Source organism: Bubalus bubalis, chromosome 2, assembly GCF_019923935.1.
Source record: "Bubalus bubalis isolate 160015118507 breed Murrah chromosome 2, NDDB_SH_1, whole genome shotgun sequence".
Lineage (NCBI taxonomy): Eukaryota > Metazoa > Chordata > Mammalia > Artiodactyla > Bovidae > Bubalus > Bubalus bubalis.
The window spans coordinates 136562836-136584547 of record NC_059158.1 but is presented as its reverse complement, the minus strand read 5'-3'; the positions used below and the strand labels follow the sequence as shown (position 1 = coordinate 136584547).

Genomic DNA, 21712 nt, shown 5'->3' with positions numbered 1-21712 from the left:
TGGAGAAGACTCTTGAGAGTCCCTTGGACTACAAGAAGATCAAATCATTCCATCCTAAAGGAAATCAGTCCTGAATATTCATTGGAAGGACTGATGTTGAAGCTGAAGCTCCAATACTTTGGCCTCCTGATGCAAAGAGCTGACTCATTGGAAAAGACCTTGATGCTGGGGAAAATTGAGGGCAAGAGGAGAAGGGGGTGACAGAGGAAAAGATGATTAGATGATATCACTGACTCAATGGACATGGGTTTGAGCAAACTCAGGGAGATGGTGAAGGACAGAGAAGCCTGATGTGCTATAGTTGATGGGGTTGCAAAGAGTCAGACACAATTTAGCAACTGAACAAAACAACAACATAGCTGATAACAATGTTGTGATAGTTTTGGGTGGATATGTACCACATCTTCTTTATCCATTCATCTGTCAAGGGACATTTAGGTTAGTTCCATGTCTTGGTTATTCATACCTTCCCATGTTTGAATGAATCTAATTGTGGAGACATTAAAAACATTTAAGTAAAGATATTTAAGTAAAGATATTCCTTCACTGTTTCTTGTCTCCCAACCCTCACACACAACCCTCACACACTCAGTCTTTCTTTCCCTCTCTCCCTCTTTCTCAATACACACATTTACCTGCACATATATCCACATCAGGACCAACACTGTTTTTAAGGTATATATATATGTATATATGTATATGTACATATATCACCCACCTTTTATTGTTTAAATAATGTATACTTTCCATCTAAAAGACAACTGTGCCTTTGACTCTTTATCAATGTTTACAAATACACAAACAAATGGAGAGTCTTTTATTATAAAATACCTTTGAATATGAAGTTTTTAAGGTTTTAGGCAGATTTCAAATATTCCTTCAAATCCTTTCTTTTCCCTTTCTAGGTTATTCCAATGCTGCAAGAATTTATAACCAACAGATTGGGGCGTGCATTCATTGAACCACCCCCATTTGATCTCTCCAAGGCATTTGCAGACAGTAACTGCTGCGCACCCCTGATATTCGTACTGTCTCCTGGAGCGGATCCTATGGCTGCCCTTCTGAAATTTGCTGATGATCAGGTACCTTAAAACTCTATTGTTTTCAGCTGCTTCTACCTGCTTGTGTCAATAAACTGTGGCTATTCAGACAGGGCATTCTCCTCTACTGCTCCCATAACTCAAAGACTCTTCCACTGTGGCATTCAGATGGTAATTGTTCTAGAAATAGACGGGAGTCACAGACACCATCTCCCAAAAGTGTAGATGAATAAGGATATAGGAGAAATGAATTCCAGGCAAACATTCCCACAGATTTCCTTAAATGAACTTGAATGGAAATTAGAGGCTAATAGGTATTTTTACCTGAACTTTATGCAAGTAACCAAATTAGTTAAGATATAATTATTCAAAGATCTGGAGGAGACTGGAGTAAGTTCATCTCTTTATTCATAGTTTTCAGCTTTGAATTTTAGGAGCTGCTCCATGATAGCAGGGCTTGTTCATCTCCTCATATTGAAAGTCTGTTTAACTTTTTTCTGCCTCTTATCTCAGCAGCCAAAGACCCTACAGGATGTTTCGTTTATTGCCATGACTGTTTCCTTCATGCACTGGCTTGTGTTGTATCTGTTTATTGGCTTCTTAATCAGGAAAAGTTTTCTAGAGCTGTGTGTGCTTGGGAGCTCTGAGGGATGCAGCATGATTAAATTTTAATGTATTTAATATGAGCATTTCCTGTGATGATAATATTGATTCTTCTTCAGAATTTGATTTTAAATGACATCTTCACTATCCTTATACAGGGATACGGAGGAACAAAACTTAGCTCTTTATCTCTCGGTCAAGGCCAAGGGCCCATAGCAATGAAGATGTTAGAAAAAGCTGTCAAAGAAGGCACATGGGTTGTTCTTCAGAATTGTCACCTTGCCACCTCTTGGATGCCAACCCTTGAGAAAGTTTGCGAGGTAAAAATGCAAGCTTATTTTGATGAGATGGTAGTCTCCCAGTGTAATTAGTGATGCATATACCATTTAAGTAATTCCACTCCTGTCCTGTGATTTGTGGGTTGCAGGTTTAGTGGCCTGGCTGGATTTTAGGGGATGTGGGCTCAAGTTGGGAGCGGGAGGACAGCCCATGGCCAGGCCTTGCCTAATTCCTCCTACTAAGGGCGAGTTCTCATCCCATGGGTCAGAAATATCCTTCATCCAGAGGCACAGCCTCAAAGATAAGAATAAACCACAGGGTAAATAGAAAGCAATTTACTTTTTACAGCAGTGGACCAAAAACAATGAAAAAAGCTTTTCGGGGGAAATTCATGTGGCTCCTCTAAACCGGAAGGCTTCAGGATGTAACTTTTCTGAAATTCACTTCTCACCCACAAAGCCTGTCACTCTGCCACAAGGCTGAATCTGAAACCAGAAGAGCACTCCTCCCACCCACCTGTTGTAGTGGGTCATGATACTTCCCTCTCTCTGTGGTCAGAGATTCCAGAAAGAAAACTCCATGTAGCTCAGCTGAGTAAACAGAAAACCTGGCACTTGGTTTCAACAGAGAAAAATGTGTCCAAATAACTACCCATGACTCTAGCCCTCTCCTCACTTACAGTCCTTCAGGCTTAAACTGATAGAACTTGCATTATCCAGACATCCACCTGACACTAAGGAGCAGACTGTGGTGTTCTTTATGCCACTTGTCACCATTTTGCTTTTTCTATCTCCCACTAGATTGTAAGCATGCACTGTTTTTGTTCCCTGGTTTACCTCTAGCACCTTGAATAATGCCTGGCTCATGGGACATAATCAGTCAATAATTACTGAACTTGTGAATGAATAATGCTTCACTGCTTAGAGCCTTTCCATGGCTTTCCATTGTGTGAAGACAATGTTCATGCCCCCATCATGGTTTCTTCATCTGAGCATTGCCTGCTTCTCAGGCATTTCTGTCTTGACTTCTGTGCTCCAGCCACTTGGCCTTTTTTTCACTTTCATTGGGAGAACATGCTTTCTCGAGAATGTAGGCCTCCATAATAAATCTTATTTCTATCTGAAAAACTTCTTTAGTATTTTTTGCCTTACTAACATCTTCTCATGCTTTGGGCCTTATATTAGAGGCTTTATGTTTGTGCCTGTTTCCTCACAGTTCCTCTGTCTCTGGGTTGTTCTCTTGGCCTGTCAAATCATATCATATACCCATTAGAGAGCCAATCCAAGAGACAAGAGCTGCCTTCAATGAAGAGTGAAATTGACCCAAAGTCCCAGGAGTCATGCTACCTAAGTCACCAGGCATAGGCCAGCCAGTAGGAGAAAAGGATGGCACCTTCACTGTTCATTAAAAAGCATCCTTCCAATCTCCCAAACCACCCCTTTACCACATGAATGCTCAAAATTTTTTTTTACTGATAAAGATTTGCAATTTAAAAAGCACAGATATGACTGACACGGACAGTTGGGAGGAGTTAGTGGAACGGGAGAGAGGGAAAGCCCGGTGATATTATTCCAAGGCCTGATGGTGCCTTCACAACAGTCGTGAGCGTTCTGTCATCCTTTATCCTCCTAGCAGGCCTTACTGTCCCCATAAACAGGTATCGCTAATAATGGTGTGGTTTAGTGCTTCAGGATACACCAGTTATTGTCTTTCAAACCTCCCCCTTTTTGTTCATCCCTGCTTGGCTTAATGTTGATTTATCTGAGTGTGTGGCTTATTCTCACAGCTTGGCTACAGCAAGAGGACATCATTCTTAATATGGCTCTGGGGCACAGAAGTATTTCTATAAACATTTCAGCAACAGCAGTGAAGACACAAGATTTTTTGGAATGTCTTAGTCTTTGTCATGGCCAACTCTGAATTATGTTATGCCTTTGTAAACTTTATGGTCATGTGTTTTAATTGTATCAGGGAGAGTGGCAACCCGCTGGGCCTTCCCAGTGACGTATGTCCTTTCGGTGGCAGTATTAGATTTTAAGGCTTTTGCCTTCATTTGCAGCAGTAAGCCCTATTTTGTACAACTGTTTCCTCCCACTTCTGGCCCACATGATCCAGAGATTTTCCTTCCATTTTATGTATCTTATGTATCTGACTTTTTGTTTTTGTTGCAGGAGTTAAGCATAGAAACAACGCATCCAGATTTCCGAATTTGGCTGACAAGTTACCCATCTCCAAATTTCCCCGTGTCTGTGCTGCAGAATGGAGTGAAAATGACCAATGAAGCACCGAAAGGTTTACGGGCTAATATCATTCGCTCCTACCTCATGGACCCGATCTCTGACCCTGAGTTCTTTGGCAGCTGCAAAAAGCCTGTTAGTAATGGCTAAGTCTTGTTACCTCAGCCCCATAAAGCAACTCAAGTGGCCCCCTGTGGTCCTGGATGTGTGTGCTGAGTAAAACTGCAAATTAAATAGGCCTCGTGCACTGCGGTGCAGTTGGTTTTGATTACTGGTTATTGACTGTGCCGAAGTCAATTTTATTAATATTTTATTTTAATCTTACCACTAGGCTCATCCCTGCTCAGCTGATATCTAGTGGGGTATTATTAATTATGCAGCCTTCTATTTAGAAAGTCAGCTGCAAGCCATTCGCCATACAAATCTGCAAGGTTGGAGAATCCTGTTTCAGGATATTAGCTGAGCCCTTTGCTATTTGAAGCCATATCTTTAAATTAAAACATAAAAATATTTCCTCCATATAACTATAATGAGAGCCAAAATGATTTTACTCCCTGATTGATGGGACTCATAAGGGTCCTTTTTTTTTTAGCATCACCAGGCAGGCAGGGAAACCACCCACTGTTTTCATGATTAGAATTCTATGTGTGAATGTCTGTGACCTAAAATTGTTTCTCAGTGTTTTGCCATAATTAAAAATGGAAGAACTTCTTTTTAAGAGGGTTATAAACCTTGGTAAGTTTTTGCCATTAAAAAACCCACACTCTTGATGTTGGAATATGTTTTAAATACACATCAAAAGAAAACATTAAGAATAAAGAAGTGCTTTCATTAAACAAAAGTCTGGGGTAATAAAAAAAAGGGGAGCCTGTATTTAAATGTAAGTCAGACCTTTATAGTTCAAGGCCTGCTGTATGACAAACTTTTGCATTGATTTGGCCCAGAGAGAGCAGGTTACTCCCAGGTAGGTGGTGAGGGCATTTCTGCACATGATAGCTAGACAGAAGCCCTTTTGCAAAATGTCACTCCCTTCTTTCTAGATCCATAGGTCTCTCCAATAGTTGTCACAAACATGAGAAGTCCAGGCATTTATGAACTGAAATTCAAACCAAAAATCTCAAATGCCAAAGCAGCACACCATAGTTCATATATTTTAGCTTTTCATTTGGAAATAATTTTAAACTCACAGAAAAGTTGCAAATATAAAAGTAATATAAAGAACAGCCCTGTGCCCTTTACTTATATTTGCTTCCTGTTAACATGTACCATCTGCAGGAAAGTTAGATATGTCACTGCCCTTTATTCCTAGATAAATATTTCAGTCTTCTTATTTCTTAAGAATAGAGATATTACCTTATCCAATTACAGTTATTATTGTAGTATTATTTTAGCAGGGATACACTATTGTATCTAATCTACCCAAATTTGTGTTTGTGTCCCAAATTTGTCAGTTGATGAAGTAATGTCCTTTAGAACATTTTCCCTGATTTACCGGGGGATTGGTTCAGAGTTAGGATCACAGTTAGTTGCCATGTCTTTTTTGTCTCCTTTTGTCTCCTTAAAGGAGACAAAAAAAAAGTGCACGTATTATATCATTTTGAATTAGAATTTTCTTTTTCTTTACCTCAGCCTTCCTTTGTCTTTGATGGCCCTGGCATTTCTGAAGAATTCATCTCCCTGGACTGTTTTTAATAGAACATGTCTCACTCCTTGAGATTAGTTTTAGGTTACAAGTTCCGAGCCCCAGTGCGACTGGGGAGAAGTCATGTCCTCAGAGGCTTGTACTGGGAGGCATGCAATGCCCATTTATCTCTCACTGATGATACTAATTTTGATCCCCCAGACGAAGTGTGGTCTGATTTCTTCACTCTATAATAACTGCTTTGTCCCTTGCAACGAATAGTCTGTGAGAAGACACTTTGGATCATGAAAATATCCTCTTCCTCATCAAAATCTACCTGGGACCCAGATTTAGTAGTCAGTGATAATTCTTGCTGGACCCACTTATTTCCTCTGGTGATTCCAACTCCAGAACTCCCTCCGCATTTGACACTTGACATGCTGTTGTCAGCAGCGGCCCTCCCTTCTATCTCATCTATTTATCTTTTATAGGTGTGAACTCATAAATTCTTTACATCTTCTCCAGTGGTTAGTAATTCATTACTATTCCTAAGGTTTTTGCTCAAGTTTTGTCCAGAATTGGTCAGCAGGAGCTGCTTTTGTACTTGTTATAGGTCCCATTGCTTATTACTATTATTTCTCTTTCTGTTATAAGCTGCTCCAGGCTGATCTGTACCCCAGTCTTGGAACCAGCCATTTTTCTGAAGAGCGCTGGTTCCTGTTTCATGGGGAATGGTATCAGAGACCAAGATTTGGGTGTTAGACATGTAGCATTTATTGTCTGTAGTTCTGATCCTTTTAGAGATAACTTTGAAACATATACATGTAATCACAATATGTGTATGCAAATCTGCATACACACATATAGTGCATACAGACAATCAATCCGTGCACACACAGACATTCATATACATGTTTTAGAAGTAACAAGTTCCTACCAATACCTCCAATTTCTGTTGCTCTACCCTGGGTTCTTTCCAGCTTTTCCTCATTCCATATTCACATGTCCCTTCTTCAATGGTGAGAAGCCTGGCTCCCACCCCCAACACATTTATTGATTTACTCAGTTCTCTAATATATCCAGAAGAGTTGCAGAATCAGCACAGCATGTTTAACTTTGCTTCTCCCCACTCTGTGGTTAAACTTATGCTCCTTTCCGCTCGTCTCACACTTTCCCTTTCGATTTTATTCCATGGGGGCAACCTTTACCCTGCCCTTGGTTAAAACTTTGCGCAGTCTCCTGGCTTTCCTGATTAGTGTCAGGTAATTAAATGACCTAGAGTCATTTTAAACTGCAGAGCCAGTCTTGAATCAGAAGTCAGAAGGTGCAACATGATATATTAATTGATATTTCAACATTTATTAAAAGCAGGTTTCTACTCTCTAGTATCTCACCTTGAGCCTGGTGAGGCTTCATACCATAGGGGAAAAAGGATAGAGTTGGCATCTTTCTCTTTTTCTGTTGAAGTGTAGTTTATTTATAATACTGTGCTAGTTTCAGGTATACAGCAAAATGATTAAGTTTTTTTCAGGTTATATTCCATTGTAGGTTATTATAATGAATATAATTCCTAAGTGCTATATAGTAAATCCATGTTGTTTATTTCATGTGTGAAAGTGAAAGTGTTAGTCACTCAGCCGTATCTGACTCTTTGTGACCCCACAGACTGTAGCCCACCAGGCTCCTCTGTCCATGGAATTTCCAGGCAAGAATACTGAAGTGGGTTGTATTTCCTTCTCCAGGGGATCTTCTCCCAGGGGTCAAACCTGGGTCTTTTGCATTGCAACCAGGTTCTTTATTATCTGAGCCACCAGAGAGATTTATGTTTATTTTATGTTTACTAGTTTGTTGATCCCATACTCCTTCCTCTTTTCTTTGGTAACCATTAGTTTGTTTTCTGTGTCTGTGAGTCTGTTTCTGTTTTGTAGATAGATCCATTTGTTTTATTTTTTAGATTCCATATATAAGTGATATCATACTGTATTTGTTTTTCTCTATCTGACTTTTTTCACTAAGTAAAATATTTTCTAATTTCATCCATGTTGCTGCAAATGTCAATATTCCATTCTTTTCATGGCTGAGTGATACTCCATTATGTACATGTATACATCATATCTTCTTAAGCCAATTATATGTTGATGGAAGCCTGGGTTGTTTCCATGTCTTGGCTGTTGTAAATAGGGCTGCCATGAACCCTATTGTAAATAGAGTGCACGTATTATATCATTTTGAATTAGAATTTTCTTTTTCTTTCAGATATATACCCATAAATGGAATTGCCAGATCATATGGTAGTTCTATTTTTAATTTTTGAAGGAACCTCCGTACTGTTTTCCATAGTGGCTCTACCAATTTACATTCCTACCAACAGTGTACAAGGGTTCCATTTTTTCCTCACTTTCTCCAGCATTTGTTACTTGTTGTTACTTGATAGCCATTCTGACTGGTGTGAGGTGGTAATACTGCATTGTGGTTTTTGATTTACATTTCTCTAATAATTAGCAATGTTGAACATCTTTTCATGTGCCTGGAGCCCTTTTGACTTGGCTGGGATTTGAAGCTGACTGCTTCTGCCTTGTGAGTTCTCTCAGGGGTTCTTCCTTGGCTCCCTTTGCTGCTTGACTTCTCTGTGACTCCATCAACAGCACCTCCCTTTCATCTGGCTGTCTCCTCTCAGCCTTTGATTCTCCAGCCTTCGCTTCATACCAGCTCTTACTGTTGGGATTTCCTTGCCCCATGACATAAGTCCCCTTGAGAAGAAAATCACTGAAATGACCACTGGCTGACATTCCTAGTCCAGCTCCCTGTCTACTCCTTGGGATTCACTCCAGATTGGCCCATCACGTGAAGGAGAGCTACTGATTTCTGCACCAAAGTCCACAGTCTGAGGCCATAGGCTGCTCCATACTCCTAGGCATGAATTTTGCATTTTTCCCCTCTATCCCATGGAGAAGGCAATGGCACCCCACTCCAGTACTCTTGCCTGGAAAATCCCATGGACGGAGGAGCCTGGTAGGCTGTAGTCCATGGGGTCGCTAAGAGTCGGACATGACTGAGTGTCTTCACTTTCACTTTTCACTTTCATGCATTGGAGAAAGAAGTGGCAACCCACTCCAGTGTTCTTGCCTGGAGAATCCCAGGGACAGGGGAGCCTCATGGGCTGCCGTCCATGGGGTCGCATAGAGTCAGACATGACTGAAGCGACTTAGCAGCAGCAGCACTCTATCCCAGATGCAGGGTGCATGTATCAATTATCTGAGTGGCCCCATGAATTCTTTCCTGGTAGCTTGGACCCAACATACTCTTCTCCTCTTCCTGGATATAAGGACAAGGGGACTCCCAGTACAGCAGCTGCACTTTCCAAGGAAATCTCTTCACAAATCCTTTCTCAGGCTCTAGTTTGACCATTTTTATATCCTTGTGGAGGGTACAAATAATTAACATATTTTATTGTACATTCTGATTTCTGAATCAACACTGAATTTGTGTTTGACAGTGACTCTAGAACTTTTATGGGCTTCTCAGGTGGCTCAGGGGGTAAATAATCCACCTGCCAATGGAGAAGACACAGGCGATGCAGGTTCAGTCCCTGGGTCGGGAAGATCCCCTGGAGGAGGGCATGGCAGCCCACTCTAATATTCTTACCTGGCGAATCCCATGGACAGAGGAGCCTGGAGGGCTATAGTACACAGGGTTGGACATGACTGAAGTGACTGAGCATGCACACACGCGTGCACATAGGACTTCTGTAGTAACATAAACACTGTGAGGCTGCCCAAAGCTTCTATCCAAAAGTGCTTGTAGAGTTTATCAATTGATTTGAACTATCTCCTTTGAAATTTCTCCATGCTGATCTGGGAACAAACATTGGAATTCATAGTTTTTGCCTCGCAGTGCTTAAGTTGAAATCCTCCAAAATCATATATATAATCATATATCTGGAGAAGGAAATGGCAACCCACTCCAGTATTCTTGTCTGGAGAATCCCATGGACAGAGGAGCCTGGTGGGCTACAGTCCATGGGGTTGCAAAGAGTCAGACACGACTGAGTGACTTCACAAACACACACACACATATATAAGGTAACATTGAATTAGACAAGCTCACTATACTTTCTGAAACCTGGTGTATGTGGAAGCTGTGTGTGTCAACTGAGCATGTATACAAATGAGCATATTTTTGCCTAAATAGCCAGTGAAAAAGTTAATTCTGTTTTAGTTTCACTTTGACATGGATATATTTATAAGCAAAAGTAATTACTTTGATTTTAAAGTATGATAAGCATAATGCAATGTTGGGGAAGAAAGAATGATTGCTATACCATTTCTTCTCATTACAGGAGGAATTCAAGAAACTACTATATGGCCTCTGTTTCTTTCATGCTTTGGTACAAGAGAGACGGAAGTTTGGCCCCCTGGGGTGGAATATTCCTTATGAGTTCAACGAGACTGATCTCAGAATCAGCGTACAGCAGCTGCACATGTTCCTGAATCAGTATGAGGTACTCTAACAGTTACAGCAAGGACATTACCTGTTGTGCACTTTATCACAGAGTGTTTGTACACTGAGCAAGGACGTCTGATTAATTTCTCCTTTTATAGAATGAATAGCAGGATATCCATTAGCTAACAGGGTTCTGAATGTATCGCAGTGGTCACAGAGGAGGTGGGACCTAGGTAGCAATGAGAAGCTGTATCAGCTACTGCAGCCTTAAAACAAAGTTGTTGTCTCTTTGGAATTTAAAATTGTTCCTGTGCAGTTTATTTTGTTTAAACAAATAAACAAGAGGATTTTTCCGTGAGGGGGAAAATAATGAATAGCAGGATAGTTTCCCAAAATTTCTTTAAATAGGATTTTGTTGTAATAGGATATTATAAATGCCCTACTAGGTAGGTAGGATGTTAGTTTATCTATTAACAATATGTGTTTTCTCATTTATTTTGATACATACACACCTATGGCAATTTGAAAATACTGTACGTATTTTGTAAAGGATTTGGGAAGACCATACATCAGCCAGTCTCCAAAATGGGGAAAAAAAAAAAAAAAAAAGACTGATTTCCCTCTGTTCATGGCTTTATTTTGAGGGAAATGTCATACTACTATTTTTCTAGAGTTTGGGCCATTTGTCCCAGATCAGACAACTACTTAAGCCGGTGGTGTTAACGTGAGGTATAGATCCTGGGAAGAAGCCCACGGAGTCATGTTGTCATATCAGCCGCATTTTGCCCCCTTGCTCTCCCTGCTCTGTCTCTTCTCTCTGTCTGTCTCTCTTGTTCTCTCTCTGTCACAGCCATGTGCACACACGCTTTTTCTCTCTTTGCTACTTATCAGTTGGATTTTAATGTTTGAATTAAAAAAAAAAAAAACTGTTTGGGTAAGTCAGTCTAAGTGTCCTACACGAATTTTGTTCAGAATTATTTGGAAATCTTTAAATCAATCAAAAGTGTATCAAAAAAAAACTTTAGTTTTTGAAACTTTTAGTGAATTGTGATTATTTTTTTAAAAAAGGTTTACGAACAGGAAGTCACTGAATTCTTTTTCTATAAAGCAAAGGAAAAACCCAGCAAGATAAATAATAAGAGTTCAAATAACATATCTAAACCAAAATGAACATTTTATCTGGTCTTCTGTGTTTCTGTGGACAAATTTGTATTCTGTACTAAAATGAAATAAGTTGAGAAGGCCTTTGATTTTGCAGCATTAAAATTTGGTGACGCATTCAAAAGAAGCATAGGTTTGATGAACTTCTTTCTTATAATAATATTTATTTTAAAATTATACTAAGAATGGAGGCAAAAAGTATAATGATATAGTGCATGTGGAAGTATCTGAGGTAAAATAGAGTTTTCAATATAAACAAAAAGAATGAGGAGCTCCTTTAATTAGCAATTTGTTCAAAAATCTGTAGAGTATATTCTAATTTAAAATATTATAAACCTGTAGTGGAGTCAATTAAAAGTGTCAACAATTTAAAATTAAGTAACCATAAAATGAAACTTTGAAAAACATTATAGACAGTTTTACTTTAAAAATTAAAAATCTATGAGACCATATGAAGCAGAAATTTTATAATGGTTGTCTTCAGTTTCTTTATAATTTTAAAAGCAGTGTTTGAATAGAACCACTTACAGTTCTGCCAGTATGAAAATAGATTTACTCACACACACACTACTTTAAATTCCATATTACTAATCATCTTTAGTGCCCACGTTCATTCTCAAAGTGTTAACGTTTTTTGACAATAGTTTATTTGGTCACCCTAGCTTTTTAAGCATCTGAACACAAACAAGTAGGTAAACAACTCAATGGATGTGATCAGGGAAGGTTCCAGAAAGGAGGAGTTGCTTGGGAGTCAATGAATAGAAGGTTTTCAGGTAGATGATATAAAGAAGCAGCAATAAAAAGGTTTAAAAAAGTACAAATAGGTGAAAAGGTTTGGTGAAGGATAAGTGATTTGCAACAGTTAGAACTGGACATGGACCAACAGACTGGTTCCAAATAGGAAAAGGAGTAAGTCAAGGCTGTATATTGTCACCCTGCTTATTTAACTTCTATGCAGAGTACATCATGAGAAACGCTGGGCTGGAAGAAGCACAAGCTGGAATTAAGATTGCCAGGAGAAATACCAATAACCTCAGATATGCAGTTGATACCACGCTTATGGCAGAAAGTGAAGAGGAACTAAAAAGCCTCTTGATGAAAGGGAAAGAGAAGAGTGAGAAAGTTGGCTTAAAGCTCAACATTCAGAAAACTAAGATCATGGCATCTAGTCCCATCACTTCATGGCAAATAGATGGGGAAACAGTGGAAGACTTTATTCTGGGGGGCTCAAAAATCACTGCAGATGGTGATTGCAGCCATGAAATTAAAAGATGCTTACTCCTTGGAAGGAAAGTTATGACCAACCTAGATAGCATATTCAAAAGCAGAGACATTACTTTGCCAAACAGGTCCGTCTAGTCAAGACTATGGTTTTTCCAGTGGTCATGTATGGATGTGAGAGTTGGACTGTGAGGAAAGCTGAGAGCCGAAGAATTGATGCTTTTGAACTGTGGTGTTGGAGAAGACTCTTGAGAGTCCCTTGGACTACAAGGAGATCCAACCAGTCCATTCTAAAGGAGATCAGTCCTGGGTGTTCTTTGGAAGGAATGATGCTAAAGCTGCAACTCCAGTACTTTGGCCACCTCATGCGAAGAGTTGACTCATTGGAAAAGACTCTGATGCTGGGAGGGATTGGGGGCAGGAGGAGAAGGGGACGACAGAGGATGAGATGGCTGGATGGCATCACCAACTCGATGGACATGAGTTTGAGTGAACTCCGGGAGTTGGTGATGGACAGGGAGGCCTGGCGTGCTGCAATTTATGGGGTCACAGAGAGTCAGACAGGGCTGAGCGACTGAACTGAACTGAAGTGATTTGGAGCATCCTTGTATGCCATGCTAACTGATTGGGAATTATTATATTGTTATTGGTCTCCTTTTAGGAGAGCATTTGCATTTTAGAAGGACCACTGTAGCAACAGAGTGGACTTAGATGACAGGCTAGTTTTAGGTGATGTGAGTTGAATTTTGTCCCCTATGCCAAAAGATATGTTGAAGTTGTAATCCATGGTACCTCGGACTGTGAGCTTATTTAGGAATGGAGTTGTTGCAGATATTATCAAGTAAGCTAAGATGAGGTCATACTGAAGTAGGGTGGATCCTTAATAGAATAAGACTGATATCGTAAATAAACCTTCCCTGTTCACATCCAGTGAGTTCTTACCTCCTTGTTTGTGTTCAGAAGTTTAAAAAGGTAGAGTGACCAAATAAACTATTGTCAAAAAACTGTTAACACTTTGAGAATGAATGTGAGCATGAAAGATAATTAGTAATATGAAATTTTAAAATATTGTGTGTGTGTATTATGTATGTGTGTGTGTGTGTGTGTGTGTGATTCATAGCGGGACATTTGCATACACAGAAAAGATAGCCAGAGGCAGAGATTAGAATTATGCAGTGACAAACTAAGGAATACCTGGGGCAACAGAAGCTGGAAGAGGCAAGAAAGGATCCTCTTAGAAGTTTTGGAGGGAGTATGGCCCTGCCAACACCTTGATTTCAAACTTTCAGCCTCCAGCACTATCAGGCAATGAATTTCTCTTGTTTTAAGCCATCTATTGGGAGACCTAGGGAACTAATACAGAAGACCATCACAATAACCCATGCAAGAGATGCTGAGAGTTTAAACTAAATCATTTGGACTAGGATGGGAAATGTGGAAGAGATATAATAGATATGTAGGGACAAGGATTGAAATGACCTAGATATTAAATGGTAAAGGGATAGGAAGAAGTCTCTTAATGTCATGTTTTAGGTCTCAATTGGTGGTCCATCCACTTATTTATCCAGACAGGAAATAGTACCAGGAATTAATAGTTGTATAGTAGATGGGTTAGTGAAATGGGGATGGTTGAGTAGATAAATAATTTAGTCTTGTACATTTTATACATCTAAGATATCTAGGTTGATAACCATGATATTTGATAGGCTTTTGGCATATAGATATAAAGCCCAGGAAAAGAAAGCACAAATAGAAAGCTGTAAGTTACTAATGTGTAGGGAGAAGCCTGAGAACACCTGAGATTTAAAAGAAAGGCCGTGTAGAGTAAAAATGAACTAAAGCCTGACTGCTGGTGAGCATCCAGTGTCAGTAGTAGGAGAGAGGACAGGAGAAATGGAAAGTGCAGACAGAGCAGCCAGAAGAAAAGGGGAGAGAGCACGCTGAGTAGATAAGGAATATCACGGATTGTCTATCATAGCAAATGCTACAGGGACTCTCTCACTGACATACAGGACTGACTGACCGGGATTCCTGCTGTTAAATGACAATTGAGCAGCACTTCCCATTCCTCTAACAGAGTAATCATCCAGCAAACTGAACAAAACTGCTATGCACTCATCTCATACAACCCATCAAGAGATAGAGATTTTTTTTTTTTGAGGAATGTGATTCACAAGTCGATATTGAATCTAATGTAATTCTTCTTCAGCAATCAAAATTTTGTTCTTTGTATTGAAGTGCAATTTACCCACAACATTCTATTAGTTCAGGTATACAACATGATTCAACATTTGTATACATTGCAAAATGACTGCCACAATACTTCTGGTTATCTGTCACCATAGAACTAAAAAAAAAATTTTCTTGTGATGAAAACTTTTAAGATTTACTTTCTTTTTTTTAATTTTATTTTATTTTTAAACTTTACATAACTGTATTAGTTTTGCCAAATATCAAAATGAATCCGCCACAGGTATACATGTGTTCCCCATCCTGAACCCTCCTCCCTCCTCCCTCCCCATTCCATCCCTCTGGGTCGTCCCAGTGCACCAGCCCCAAGCATCCAGTATCGTGCATCGAACCTGGACTGGCAACTCGTTTCATACATGATATTTTACATGTTTCAATGCCATTCTCCCAAATCTTCCCACCCTCTCCCTCTCCCACAGAGTCCATAAGACTGTTCTATACATCAGTGTCTCTTTTGCTGTCTCGTACACAGGGTTATTGTTACCATCTTTCTAAATTCCATATATATGCGTTAGTATACTGTATTGGTGTTTTTCTTTCTGGTTTACTTCACTCTGTATAAGCTCCAGTTTCATCCACCTCATTAGAACTGATTCAAATGTATTCTTTTTAATGGCTGAATAATACTCCATTGTGTGTATGTACCACCGCTTTCTTATCCATTCATCTGCTGATGGACATCTAGGTTGCTTCCATGTCCTGGCTATTATAAACAGTGCTGCGATGAACATTGGGGTACACGTGTCTCTTTCCCTTCTGGTTTCCTCAGTGTGTATGCCCAGCAGTGGGATTGCTGGATCATAAGGCAGGTCTATTTCCAGTTTTTTAAGGAATCTCCACACTGTTCTCCATAGTGGCTGTACTAGTTTGCATTCCCACCAACAGTGTAAGAGGGTTCCCTTTTCTCCACACCCTCTCCAGCATTTATTACTTGTAGACTTTTGGATCGCAGCCATTCTGACTGGTGTGAAATGGTACCTTATAGTGGTTTTGATTTGCATTTCTCTGATAATGAGTGATGTTGAGCATCTTTTCATGTGTTTGTTAGCCATCTGGATGTCTTCTTTGGAGAAATGTCTATTTAGTTCTTTGGCCCATTTTTTGATTGGGTCATTTATTTTTCTGGAGTTGAGCTGTAGGAGTTGCTTGTATATTCTTGAGATTAGTTGTTTGTCAGTTGCTTCATTTGCTATTATCTTCTCCCATTCTGAAGGCTGTCTTTTCACCTTGCTAATAGTTTCCTTTGATGTGCAGAAGCTTTTAAGGTTAATTAGGTCCCATTTGTTTATTTTTGCTTTTATTTCCAATATTCTGGGAGGTGGGTCATAGAGGATCCTGCTGTGATGTATGTCAGAGAGTGTTTTGCCTATGTTCTCCTCTAGGAGTTTTATAGTTTCTGGTCTTACGTTGAGATCTTTAATCCATTTTGAGTTTATTTTTGTGTATGGTGTTAGAAAGTGTTCTAGTTTCATTCTTTTACAAGTGGTTGACCAGTTTTCCCAGCACCACTTGTTAAAGAGATTGTCTTTAATCCATTGTATATTCTTGCCTCCTTTGTCAAAGATAGCAACTATCAAATTTGTAATATGATATTACTAATGTCACAATGCCATACTTAGATCCCCTGAATTATAACTGGAATGTGTGTCTTAGTCTTTTTTACCCATTTTGCCTTCCCCGCAACCCCTTGCCCCATGGTAGTCATCCATCTATTCTCTGTATCTATAAGTTTTGTTTTGTTCATTTTTTTTAAGATTCTACATTTAAGTGAAATCATACAGTATTTGTCTTATCTCACTTATTTCACTTAATACCCTCAAGATCCATTCATTTTGTCACAAATGGCAAGACTGCATTCTTTTTATGGCTGAGTAGTATTCCATTGTGTATTCACATCTAGTCCACATCTCCTTTATCCATTCATCCATCAATGAACACTTACATTGCTTCCATGTCTTGGCTATTTAAATAATGCTGCAATAGACATAGGGGTGTATATAGCCTTTCAAATTAGTGCTTTCATTTTCTTTGAATAAATACCCAGAAGTGGAATTGCTGAGTCATACGGTGGTTCTATTTCAAAACATTTTTTGAGGAACCTCCATATTGTTTTCCATAATGGCTGTACCAATTTACATTCCCACCAACATATGTATTATTTCTTGTCTTTTGATAATACCCATTCTGACAGATGTGAAAGAACATCTCATTGTTATTTTGATTTGCATTTTCCTGGTGATTAGTGATGCTGAGTATCTTTCCATGTGCCTGTTGGCCACCTGTATGTCTTCTTTGGAAAAATACCTATTCAGATCCTCTGCCTATCCTTTAATCAGATCATTTGAGTTTTGTTATTGAGCTGTATGAATTCTTTATATATATATATATATATTAATTTTTTAAGTGAATAGGAAAAACTATAAAAGAAGAAAATGCAAGTATATATAATGTACTTGGCTGATGGGTAATTCCCAAAGGTGTGTGTATGTCATTGTGTGTGTGTGACTGTGTGTGAATAAAAGTCCCACCCCTCACTGTCACCCTAACTTCACCCCAAAGCAACCAGTTTCACAGTAGGGCCTGTCCAGACTTCTTCTTGTGCACAAATAGTTAACATGTATAGAAGGCAGTGGCACCCCACTCCAGTACAGTTGGCTGGAAAATCCCATGGATGGAGGAGCCTGGTAGGCTGCAGTCCATGGGGTCGCTAAGAGTCGGACAGGACTGAGCGACTTCACTTTCACTTTCCACTTTCATGCATTGGAGAAGGAAATGGCAACCCACTCCAGTATTCTTGTCTGGAGAATCCCATGGATGGAGAAGCCTGGTGGGCTGCAGTCCATGGGGTCGCACAGAGTCAGACATGACTGAAGCGACTTAGTAGTAGTATACATATGTATAGTATATGCACAAATTTTCCTCAAAAACATAATCGAATTTGAATATCATTTTCAGCTTGCTGTTCTTACTCACATATGTTGTGGACAATCATAGTAGAGATCTTTGTCTCAATGGCTGCATACACAGCTTCTCCTTTTTGACTATCAGGATTTTATTTCCTTTTTATTTCTTACTATTCAGTAATGGTGGTGATGGTTTAGTCGCTAAGTCGTGTCTGACTCTTGTGACCCCATGAGCAGTAGCCTGCCAGGCTCCTCGGTCCATGGGATTCTCCAGGCAAGAATATTGGAGTGGGTTGCCATTGCCTTCTCCAGGGGATCTTCCCAACCTAGGAATCGAACCTGGGTCTCCTGTATTGCAGAAAGATTCTTTACCAACTGAGCTACGAAGAAAGCCCTCCACTATTCAATAATAAGCAGAGTTAAAATGAGTAACTTCATATATTAACATAACCTTGCATACTCGTTGCCTGGTTCTACACTCTCTCCCAGTCCATGGTCTCAACCCTCTTTTTACAATGGAGCAGGGAAGCAGTCCCAGCATAGAGCTGCTATTTCTACAACCCCAGACGATGGACCTGGGCCTCTAGGAGAACACATTCCTGGGTTTGATTGATTGGCCCTGTTGTGATGAAGCAGCTGAGATAAACACCAGTTTACCCATCAGTTCTCAGGGGAATGTTGGCAGGTTTAACCCTTTATACGTAAATCAAATTCTTCCCTCTCCAGATGTCATTTTATGTCTGCCTCACAAAGCACTCCCAGGGGCCAACTCATCCTCGTATACTAACTATTTAATTTGTGCAGGAGTTTTTTTACCACAGTTTTATGACCTATCAGCAAGGCAAACCCAAGCAGTGCCTGCTCTGCAAACTCCCCTCATCACCATGCCGGCTTCTCCCTCCTGGTTCTGCTTGTTTCTTGACCAGGTCTTGGTCCTGAGGTGTTCTCCTAAATTCACTACCTTCCCTTCCAGTTCTACCAGAGAACTAGTCTCAAAATTCCCAACCCTGAATTCAGTAAATTCTTCCTTTGTAATTAGTACCACTTATTCTTCTCAAAAGCTATTTTTTTCTGTTCAAAGGATTCCTCAAAGTGGGATCACTGGGATGTACGATGTATATACTTAAACCTTTAGCAGATAACTACAGGAAGATGTGTAGAACAACAACAACAAAAAAAATAGGAAAATATCCTAAAGTAAAAATATTCTACATTTTAGTAGCAAACATTTAAAAACATTGCTTAATAAAAAGCCATAAACAATTAAACATCATAAAAATAAAAGACAAGACGACTTGGAGAAAATATCTAAAATTTGTATAACAAACTGATTCTGTATCTTTATAGAGCTTTTAATAATAAGAAAAAAGATACTCATTTATGTGAGGAAAACACTTAAAAGAAAAAAGTGGATTATTTAACAATAAGAAATACAAGTGGCAAGTAAATATTTCTCAAATGTAAGTATTGAAAATAAAATTAAGATATGTAGCATACAGTATCGGAGAAGGCAATGGCAGCCCACTCCAGTACTCTTGCCTGGAAAATCCTATGGACGGAGGAGCCTGGTAGGCTGCAGTCCATGGGGTCGCTAAGAGTTGGACATGAATGAGTGGCTTCACTTTCACTTTTCACTTTCATGCATTGGAGGAGGAAATGGCAACCCATTCCAGTGTTCTTGCCTGGAGAATCCCAGGGACGGGGAAGCCTGATGGGCTGCCATCTGATGGGGTCGCACAGAGTCGGACACGACTGAAGTGACTTGGCAGCAGCAGCAGCAGCATACAGTATGGTGACTATTGTTAATACTATACTGCATATTTGAAAGTGGATAAAGAAAACAGATCTTAAAAGTTCTCAACAGAAAAAAATTTTTGTAACTGTGATGATGAATGTTAAATGAGCTTGTTGTGTCATTTCACAGTACATACAAATACCAAATCATTATGTGGCATACCTGAAACAAATATGTTATATGTCAATTATATCTCAAAAATTAATTTAAAAATTAAAAAATTTTATTGCTTAATTATAATTTTATCTAAATGATAATACTCAGTTTTGTTGTGAGCAGTGAGAGAGAATTCTTTATATTTCTGGTGGGTATGTAAGTATTTAGGCTTCCCTGTTAGCTCATCTGGTAAAGAATCTGCCTGCAGTGCAGACCTCTATCAGGAAGATCCCCTGGAGGAGGGCATGGCAACCCACTCCAGTATTCTTGCCTGGAAATCCCCAAGGACAGAGAAGCCTGGGGGCACAAAGAGTTGGACATGACTGAGCAACTAAGCACAACACATGTAAGTATTTATGGTTAAGCTAAATAAAATTGCAATATGAAAAATCAGTTTATTTGCATTCATAAACATTTAGAAATTATGTATATTAGTGAATACAATAAGAAAGCAAAGTAACAGGGAAAAATATCTCTACAAATTTGATAGAGGTCAATTTATAAAAAAGTTTATACAAATAAAATAAAACTATTAAAACTTTAATTCAAAAAATGGATAGGAGGCTACTTCATAGAAGAACAAATGTTATTAGAAATTAAAAGATCATAAATTTTATTAGTATTCTAGAAAATGCAAATGAATATAATATTAATTATCTTTGGGCAATCAAATTAGCAAAGATTTTAGAACTGTTTTAGCAACTACAGTTGCTACAGTCTTTCAGGAAAGTAGTTTGATAACATTAATCAATTGCTTTTTAAAAATTCCTTTCCATTGATGCTGTAATTTCCTTTTTAGGAATCTAGACTAAAGAATCATTAGAAAATTTAAGAAATGTATATTTAGTGAAACATTAACAAAGTAGAAAATTAGGAGCCACTAAAGTCTTCAATATTAGAATATGATTATTAAGATAGTATTTTCATATACTATTTTAAGTAACAGTAAAATATATAATATGAGATTTGCTGAAAAATTATATGCAGAATTGTACATACAGTATGATTCCAATCACCAAAATATCAATATATACAGGTATAAAAAGGTGGTGAAGGAAATTAAAACTGATTATCTCAGATTTGATTGCTTTGTTTTGTTTTGTTTTGTTTTGTTTTAATTTTATTTTATTTTTAAACTTTACATAACTGTATTAGATTTGCCAAATATCAAAATGAATCTGCCACAGGTATACATGTGTTCCCCATCCTGAACCCTCCTCCCTCCTCCCTCCCCATTCCATCCCTCTGGGTCGTCCCAGTGCACCAGCCCCAAGCATCCAGTATCGTGCATCGAACCTGGACTGGCAACTCGTTTCATACATGATATTTTACATGTTTCAATGCCATTCTCCCAAATCTTCCCACCCTCTCCCTCTCCCACAGAGTCCATAAGACTGTTCTATACATCAGTGTCTCTTTTGCTGTCTCGTACACAGGGTTATTGTTACCATCTTTCTAAATTCCATATATATGCGTTAGTATACTGTATTGGTGTTTTTCTTTCTGGCTTACTTCACTCTGTATAATAGGCTCCAGCTTCATCCACCTCATTAGAACTGATTCAAATGTATTCTTTTTAATGGCTGAATAATACTCCATTGTGTATATGTACCACAGCTTTCTTATCCACTCATCTGCTGATGGACATCTAGGTTGCTTCCATGTCCTGGCTATTATAAACAGTGCTGCGATGAACATTGGGGTACACGTGTCTCTTTCCCTTCTGGTTTTCTCAGTGTGTATGCCCAGCAGTGGGATTGCTGGATCATAAGGCAGGTCTATTTCCAGTTTTTTAAGGAATCTCCACACTGTTCTCCATAGTGGCTGTACTAGTTTGCATTCCCACCAACAGTGTAAGAGGGTTCCCTTTTCTCCACACCCTCTCCAGCATTTATTACTTGTAGACTTTTGGATCGCAGCCATTCTGACTGGTGTGAAATGGTACCTCATAGTGGTTTTGATTTGCATTTCTCTGATCATGAGTGATGTTGAGCATCTTTTCA

General features: G+C 39.0%; 1 protein-coding gene across 1 annotated transcript in view; it reads left to right on the top strand.

Annotated features, from left to right (window-relative positions):
- Positions 1-21712, top strand: part of DNAH7 (dynein axonemal heavy chain 7) — a 271936-nt gene that overhangs the window by 218269 nt on the left and 31955 nt on the right. The window contains exons 55-58 of the mRNA XM_006078127.4: positions 906-1082; positions 1802-1963; positions 4094-4294; positions 10120-10281. Of these exons, the coding sequence (XP_006078189.4) occupies positions 906-1082; positions 1802-1963; positions 4094-4294; positions 10120-10281 (702 nt within the window). The remainder of the gene's footprint in view (positions 1-905; positions 1083-1801; positions 1964-4093; positions 4295-10119; positions 10282-21712) is intronic.